The sequence below is a fragment of the Anopheles aquasalis genome, chromosome 3 (assembly GCF_943734665.1).
Source record: "Anopheles aquasalis chromosome 3, idAnoAquaMG_Q_19, whole genome shotgun sequence".
Classification (NCBI taxonomy): Eukaryota; Metazoa; Arthropoda; class Insecta; order Diptera; family Culicidae; genus Anopheles; species Anopheles aquasalis.
In genome coordinates this window covers 47,791,049-47,798,548 of record NC_064878.1, presented here as the reverse complement: position 1 = coordinate 47,798,548, position 7,500 = coordinate 47,791,049, and the positions used below count along the sequence as shown (strand labels likewise).

Below are 7,500 nucleotides of genomic sequence, written 5' to 3'. Positions count from 1 at the left end.
ATCGGCCAAAGGAGACAAAGAGTTATGTTTTGCCATTTCCCAATGACAAGGCCTCTACAGGGCAGAGTGTGCCGCCGGCATCGCGAGCATCGCGTTCGCGATAATGCCACCGATTAACAACCACCGGTGGTCGGTTTTGTAAACCCGATGCACGATCTCCTCTCAAGTCGAACGTCCCTGCTGCCTCCCTGCCGTTCCTACCCTTGGCTTGCCGGGTACATCGTCGTTGCGTGTGATTACAAGCTGCCGCGATAACCGGACAGCCGCGCACAAACTGTGCAAAAGTCGTCGACTAGAGCCATCGAATGCTCGTCGAGGCGGCGCCATTTGTGTAAAGTGTGTGTTCTGGCGGCCGCACGATCACCGTGGAATCTGCGTTTGATTGATTTTGGGAGGGAAAACAAACGTCTCCCAGGACAGATTCTAACCGAATCTAGATTAGAACTCGAAACGAACCGGAGAACGGGGAAGAAACACAAGCCGGCATGCTCGTCATAGCCCATGACGTAGGTACACGATCTGCTCGGCGATCTGTATTCATGCTACGTCCCCTAACCCACTATCACAAACCCGCCCGGACGACGGAGCACATTGCGTTGATACGGTTACATCAAACCCGCGGAGGTCTGAGACACGAAGCTCTCGGCGCCAACAAGGAATGATTGAATGTGTGCGAAGGCGCACAGGCTTGATCTCTCCGCGCTCGCTTGAGCTTCTTGCTAATGGGAAGACAAAATCTAATCCGGAAGCAAATTGTGTCCGTAGGCTGATTGAAACAACACACACAACACAACACACAAAAAAACAGGGAACGGGAAAATAAAACACTTGAAATCGGTAGCGGTTGGTCGCTATGGCGAACCCTGCCGCTAAACTGGCACGATCGAGATAGGGAGCAAGGGGCCACGGGCACGGTAGCACACGGGGCCACGAGCACTGAGCACTCTGAGTGTTTCACTTTCACTGATGGTCCTGTTATTTCGGGTGGCCAGCAGCATTAAATAAAAAAAAAAGCTGAACTGAGCTGATAAGGCGCCATAGGTCACCGAGGTTCAATATTCAAATATGGTACCATACGCGCAGCCACCGCCATCGACAGATTCACCTGACACCACAGCTGCCAGCGGCCACAGGGAGCACATGTTCGATCGGATCGGCCAGCAAAAGGCCCGGGGATCTTAAGGACTTTTCTTAGCGGGGCCTAGGATGGATCTTTGGGATCGTAATAACGATGGCGATGGTGAACTCACTGAGGATTTTAAAGCACACGTTCGCATCTTTGTCGGATCGCTGCTCCAGACCGAGGTAAAAGAAGACGGTATTCAGGGCGCTGGTTTTCTTCTTCAGTGGCCGCTGCTTTCGCAGATCATTTTCATTCCCCGCCACGACCACCGTCTCCGGGGAGTTGAAGGCAATCATCTCGGGCATGTTGACGGAAATCAATCGCTTCGACTCGGGCTAATCCAACTGAACAATGCAACAACGGAGCTCCCACTCTTGTTCATGCGCGGCAATTGAACGCGGTCGTAGAACTCCCTTCTCCAATCCAATCCACACTTTCCGCCTCCGAGGGCGTGCAAGAACTTTCTACTGCCCGCAACTGCGTGCACTTGTTGACGCGCCGAACCGTACTGAAGTCCTTAATCTAGACCAGACCCTCTTATGATGGTTTCTTCCCCTACAATACGAGACGATTTCCAGCGCGGCCCGGCCTCACATACCGCGCACGTCGGCCGGGTCGGCCTTATCTACAAACATTGGCCGATTGGAAACCTCCAGTGAGTGTGTGTTGGTTGGTCAGCTTACTGATAAGTCGGAGGAGAAAGCAAAGGGCCGCGTTCGCAGGTTCAGAACGGCATCAAGCGATCATCGCGATTGATGCGAGCCCTTCCCATTCACGACCAGCGTGCTGGCGGTGGAATGGTCAAGTGGAACAGTGACTCTGGTGTGTTAAGTCAGGTTGTTTTGTGCATGGTTGTGATGATTCCTACAGTTCCATAGTTAATAATGTGATCAATTGCTCGGTTGTTATGTTCAAGATGGCCATCCCTTATTCTGTCCTTAAGCAGTGCGGTGGTTATTCGGTGGCTTGTCGTCTTTTCTTGTCTGTCGTCCGCTAATGACCGGCAGCGATTACATCCGATAGGCTACAGCTCACGGGAGTTGTCTAGACCAGCTGTGATGGCGTCGATGGTAGACAGCAGGAATCCTTTCGAAAGGTGATCTTATTACCTAATTAAGGAGGGTTTTACGGGAAATTTGCTGCTACCTGCCGAGTTCCGCTTTGTAGCAATTACTGAAGTGTGGTTTACCTCATGGAAATTATGAATATCTTTACCTAATTGCGAGGTGCAAACAGTGAATTTTACCGTAATGATAAGTGTAATGCAACCCTGGGTAATCCTGCATTGCTTGAGCATAATTTTAGGTCGTAGCTTATTGTTTAAATGAATCGAATAACCGCATAATCCATTGCCCAACCACATTGGCGTCGATCCATCCCGTTTCTACGTTCCATTCCCGCCGCGCGCTTCCGACCATTTTCTATTTTGTCGTTCAAAAACGCCCAAAAACAAATTCAAACTAAAATTCCGATGAATCCGGGTGTGTAAACAAACGTTGTTGGCAACCTGTGAACCCCTCGTTGGACGGGCATTTTCATAAACAAAGCGAACCTCGCACGAAAAGTCCAATTTTCCCCGATTTTTCCGTGTTTTATGGCTGTTTGCCAAGCAGCTGGTGGTTTTTAGGTATTGGCCCGAGGTAAACCAGCCATGGATTCCGCGACGCGGCCATCGGCGGCCGCGAACGAGTCCGAAACCACTGCGGAACGGATAACATCATCATCCGCCACCGTCCCACGGTCATCCTCATCGCCAGCGGATGGAGTTTATCGGTTCAACTGGTTCCTGTCCCTGCGCCGCAAACGTTCCTCACCGGCACCGACGAGCAGCATCAAAAAGAATGACGGAGGTGGCGGAACCGGGACCGGGGCGAGACGGAAGGACGATCTGTTCTCCGCCGAGGGTGGCGTGCACCATCAAAACCACGGAAGTGTGTTCTACACGCTGCGCAAGCGATTCCAGAAAAAGTTTACCTCCGTCAAGGTAAAGGCGTATGAGCCAGATGTTTCCTCCGGCGAGAGCTCCACGAACGCACACAGCAGCAGCAACAGCAACGGCAACAACTCGAACCCGCCGCTCCGCGATTCGGACGCGGAATTCGCCCGGATTGTTATCGAACGGCACACGCAGAACCCGATCCGCTTCTCGTCACCTAACGCAAACCTACCTGTGATAATGAATAGAGATACTGTACCAAATACGGGCACCGTAGAGGGCACCGCCAGCACCGGCGATCCGTCGGCTCGTTTAGACACCCAGCACGGGGTGGCGGCGGAGGAGGAGGAGGAGGGAGACTGTCGGCCGTCGCTGGATGAAACGATGGAACGGATGCGCATCGATCTGCTCCAGTACGGGTGGTACTGGGGTAAGCTAACCCGATCTGCTGCCCAGAAACGACTGGCACGCCAGGTGAACGGTACGTTCCTGGTGCGCGATTCACAGACGGAGAAATATCAATTCACCGTTAGCTTCCGTAGTTCCGGCATTACGCTACACTGTCGTATCGACTTTAAAAACAATTACTGGTAAGCAGCCGGTGGTGAGGCCAGTCACTCTAGCGTAAATGGTCCGGACATCATAAGCATTTTCTTCTCTTTGCCAGGTCATTTTCGGGCTTGACCACTCCGAGCACCTACGCCACCATGATCGAGTTGGTGGAGGATACGATGAAAAAGTCCGAGTTCGGGGTGATCGGTTACGTGAAACAGAACTCACCCCTGATGCCACCGTTCCCGGTGCGGCTAACGAAGCCGATCAATCGGTTCTACGAGGTGTCCACGCTCCAGCATTTATGTCGCTTCATCATACGGCAGAAAATCGATCCCAAGGACATAGCTATGCTCCCGCTGCCGGTCAAGCTGAAGCAATACGTAGAGGAAAATTTCTACGATCTCTAAAAGACCCGGGGCGAGAGGAGTACGCAAAAGAAATCTCAAAAACGATCATTAACTCGTAAGTGAATAGGAGCAAAGAAACGAATCCAATACCCCTTACCCTAGGGCAGGAGAGAAGCAAAACGCACACACTTTTACAACTGATAAACGCGCTCATTTTATCGCATTTCATTTTAAATTTGTATGTTCCCCTTCTCTCACTCTCTATCTATTGTTGCGTTAGCATTTTTACCACCCCCAAAGCCTTCCCTAATAATGATATATAGTCCCTTCCCCCCTTAGAACTAGGCGCAGGCTTTACGATATTTTTGACCAAGATGTCGTCGTATATCGGTAAAAAAAAACTCCTCTTTTCTTGTTAACATTGTATCACCAAAGATGAAAATGGTTGAAAGTAAGGAAATGATTTAATAAGCGAGCAATGCAACCTAAAATAAAATCAAGAAAAAAGCAAATCCAGCGCACTTGGCTTAATACTAGTAATACTTGGCGACACTAGGTGTGGATGCCATTTTCCCATTTTCTACTGGGTCATGTTTTATTTCAATAACTTAAAGAGCCGGTTCGCCGCCGCCGCCGCCCGGTTCCCGGTTATCTTCTTCGTGTGCTACACATTTACATCCCTGAGCCCGTCGTTCGTTCGTTCGATTTGGTCTTAAGATTGCTGCCACAAAAAAGGCGTGCATGATGGCATAGTGCGTTGTCGTATGCGAATCGCAATGGTTTCACAACTAAATGACCAGCGATGCAAATCCATCGTTTATCACAACACCATAGCTGCTACGGTCACTCAACGTCGGTCGAAATTCAGTCCCAGTATATTCCGGGCCTGGAAGTGAAGAGAGAAAGAACGCGATCAGTAGATCCATGGCCTGCTTTGCACGGTGCGCTTTGCCTTCCCGACTTACCGTTGTAAAGGCAGAGCCTACTGCATTCTGCAACTGATGGGTTGCACCTTCAGACTTTACCAGGAACTCGTGCACCATGCTGGCTTCTTCCATTCGTCGCTCGAGGAACTTCCACGTGCGCTCGAATCCGGGTGAGCTGTCTTGCAGCATGTACAGCTCGGTCGTTTTGTAGATACACGCCAGGCCCACGCGCCGTGTATACCAGTTAAACTAAGGCAAGTACAAAGGAAGCACAAGTTGAGCGAGTTGCTAACGAGCAACGCCAATCTACTTACATCCACAGCACGATCACCGGCGTAGTAGCAGATGTCATCGACCAGCGTAAGCAGATTGGCCAGCGAGTGCGGTGCGTTCGGTGGTAACGTCATCAGGCCGAGCGCCTGTGGCCAGTGCTTCAGGTACGGTTCGAGCAACCGCAACCGATACTCGATGGCGCGCCGGGCAAAATCCGACGGATTCGGCACCTTGTCCAGCTCAGCCGTCTCCTGTTTCAGGTGCTCGATCAGCTTCAGGTTGCACTGTTTGTAAAAGTGATGCACGAGCTCGATACCGCCACGCGGAAAGAGGCCATGGCTAACGCTAGGGTAGTTCACGGCCTCGGCACCGTTCGCGATTGCCTCCTTGGACCAGCCGTGTGATCGCACAAAGAGTAACGCCGCATCCAGTATCATTTCCTTCGTACGTTCCACTTCGGGATCGGTTGAGGTGCTGTCGGTGCTAGAGGATGATGAAGACGCGGAAGAGCTAAACTGTGCGTTTCCAGCTTCTGCATTTTGGCTGCTCGTTTGCTGCTGCTGCTGTTGTTTGGCAAACTCTTGTTCCTTCTGTTCCTCGCGTGCACGAAATGCATCAAACGTTTCGTTGGTAGGGTGCTGCGAACCGGTGGAGCTAAAGTGTCGTCCAGCGGTTGCTGTTTGGATGTAGTTTCTCGTCGTAGCATGCTCCGCTACCGGGCCTCCTCCGATGGATCTGGATAATACATTACGACCTGTGCCAAGGAAACATATCAGAATGTATCAATAAGTTCCGAAAACCAATCCCCGCCTTTGGTAGCTGTTTTTGCTGTGAATGGAACCGCGGAATGAAACACAAATGGTGCGTGAGAGAGAATCGTGCCGTTTATTACGATTCCATCGTTTGTAAAGAACCGGTCTTTCTGATCTGCGTCTGCATCTGCTCGATGTCGCTAGTAATGCGCGAGAGATGGAATTCCAACATTTCCAACCTCAGTATCATGCGCTTGGAGAGATCGATGCGAGTTTCTTTTGTCATAACGGACGGTGGTGCATCACCGTTTAAGGTGCTTATAGACACTTCGGCGCCCTCCAAACCCGATTGATCTGCTTCGCCGGATCTTTCTTCGGTTGTTTTCAGTTCGTTCTTGTAGTGTGCCATGCTGAGATCGAGACCGGTGCGCAATTCCCCCAGAAACTGTTTCTCGATAATGGGCAAACAGTCCCACACGCGGCTCGTGTTTGATAAATCGCTCTTCAGCAGTACCCACAGTGCGGACAGCGCGCTCGTGATGCTATAGCTGTGATCAAGGATATCCGTTTTAACGCCATGCTTCAGGGTACAGATACGACCGGTGAGCATTTCACGCAACACTTCACCACGGTACCAACGGGGAAGGGGCTTCGCTTCTCTCAGTTGCTCCACTACGAGATCTTTGTACTCGTTGATCGCGAACGATCGCACCGTGTCATCCTCGAAGCTTTTCAGCAAATGCACTAGTATCGTGTACCGACCCTCATCGTCGAATGCGTGGATGTAGTTGGACAAAACACGTACTCCAACCTCTCGATTGCGCACACTCTTTGACCGTTCCAGCGCTCGAATGTAACGTTCGCAGAAGGTGGTGTGGATTGGCGTTTCCAGCTCACGAGCTGTTAGCTGATTGCCGTTCATCTTTCGTACCAGCGCCTGGGCAAGCCGAACTCCCTTGAAGTAAACTATCGTACGGGCTCCACTGACCAGCTCGACCACAAAGTGAAGACCCGCTTCGAAGATGTACCGAGCATCGTACACCATCGGTGCGCTGGTTGGCAGCAAATCTTCACCCAGCAGAAGGTAAAACAGAACCGCTAAACCTTCGGTCATGTGCTTCTCGTTACTCATGAAGACATCGTTGCTGGTGAGATCGTCTCGATCCTGCTCCGATTGCTCGCCGAAGAAGCTGGCAGATTTCTTCAACAGTCGATCCCCATGTGTTCGCTTTTCGCCGTAGGAAAGCAGCTGATATGGATCACTGATAAGCAGCAGAAGCACGTTCGTCAGATCTTCAGCCACCTGAACAGAGTAACTTTTGCCCGCTGCAATGGATTGGATGGAATTAATGATTCAAGAATATGATTGTTTTTTGTAGGCCACGCAAGGAAGCAGAATTCTTACCTGGAAAAGGACGACGACCGGGTGTTCTACGCTGCTGAACGCTTCGCTGAAGATGCAGATAGGGTAACAATTTGCCCATAAGACGCAAAATGAAGCAAACTACAGCATTTTTCTGCGTCAAACTGGTATCGTAGTACAGGGATTCCTCGGTCGCTGGTTTCGAGAGCCGTGTCGCGATGGGTT

General features: G+C 51.0%; 4 protein-coding genes across 4 annotated transcripts in view; 1 reads left to right on the top strand and 3 right to left on the bottom strand.

The window, feature by feature from the left end:
• LOC126579168 (scavenger receptor class B member 1) overlaps nt 1-1,640 on the bottom strand; it is a 4,706-nt gene extending 3,066 nt beyond the window's left edge. Inside the window, exon 1 of the mRNA XM_050242513.1 lies at nt 1,251-1,640. Coding sequence (XP_050098470.1) covers nt 1,251-1,428 — 178 coding nt within the window. The 5' untranslated portion in view covers nt 1,429-1,640. The remainder of the gene's footprint in view (nt 1-1,250) is intronic.
• Nucleotides 1,641-1,876: 236 nt separating this feature from the next.
• LOC126575055 (suppressor of cytokine signaling 6-like) lies at nt 1,877-4,459 on the top strand. The gene is made up of 3 exons (XM_050235554.1): nt 1,877-2,219; nt 2,737-3,649; nt 3,727-4,459. Exons 2-3 carry the CDS (start codon nt 2,775-2,777, stop codon nt 4,019-4,021), a joined length of 1,170 nt encoding a protein of 389 aa, XP_050091511.1. The 5' UTR covers nt 1,877-2,219; nt 2,737-2,774; the 3' UTR covers nt 4,022-4,459.
• A 65-nt stretch (nt 4,460-4,524) lies between these two features.
• Nucleotides 4,525-7,500, bottom strand: part of LOC126577204 (ubiquinone biosynthesis protein COQ9, mitochondrial) — a 3,778-nt gene continuing 802 nt past the window's right edge. Inside the window, exons 2-4 of the mRNA XM_050238661.1 lie at nt 5,202-5,914; nt 4,927-5,136; nt 4,525-4,847 (exon numbers count right to left, since the gene is read on the bottom strand). Of these exons, the coding sequence (XP_050094618.1) occupies nt 4,809-4,847; nt 4,927-5,136; nt 5,202-5,914 (962 nt within the window). The 3' untranslated portion in view covers nt 4,525-4,808. The remainder of the gene's footprint in view (nt 4,848-4,926; nt 5,137-5,201; nt 5,915-7,500) is intronic.
• LOC126577203 (uncharacterized) overlaps nt 6,023-7,500 on the bottom strand; it is a 2,107-nt gene continuing 629 nt past the window's right edge. The window contains exons 1-2 of the mRNA XM_050238660.1: nt 7,318-7,500; nt 6,023-7,238 (exon numbers count right to left, since the gene is read on the bottom strand). The exon at nt 7,318-7,500 is cut by the window's right edge and continues 629 nt beyond it. Of these exons, the coding sequence (XP_050094617.1) occupies nt 6,049-7,238; nt 7,318-7,500 (1,373 nt within the window). The 3' untranslated portion in view covers nt 6,023-6,048. The remainder of the gene's footprint in view (nt 7,239-7,317) is intronic.

Coding starts and splice junctions, on each gene's coding strand:
- LOC126575055 (XM_050235554.1), top strand. CDS start 2,775: ATGGATTCCGCGACGCGGCCATCGGCGGCCGCGAACGAGTCCGAAACC. Junction 3,650..3,726: donor GACTTTAAAAACAATTACTG/GTAAGCAGCCGG, acceptor TCTCTTTGCCAG/GTCATTTTCGGGCTTGACCA.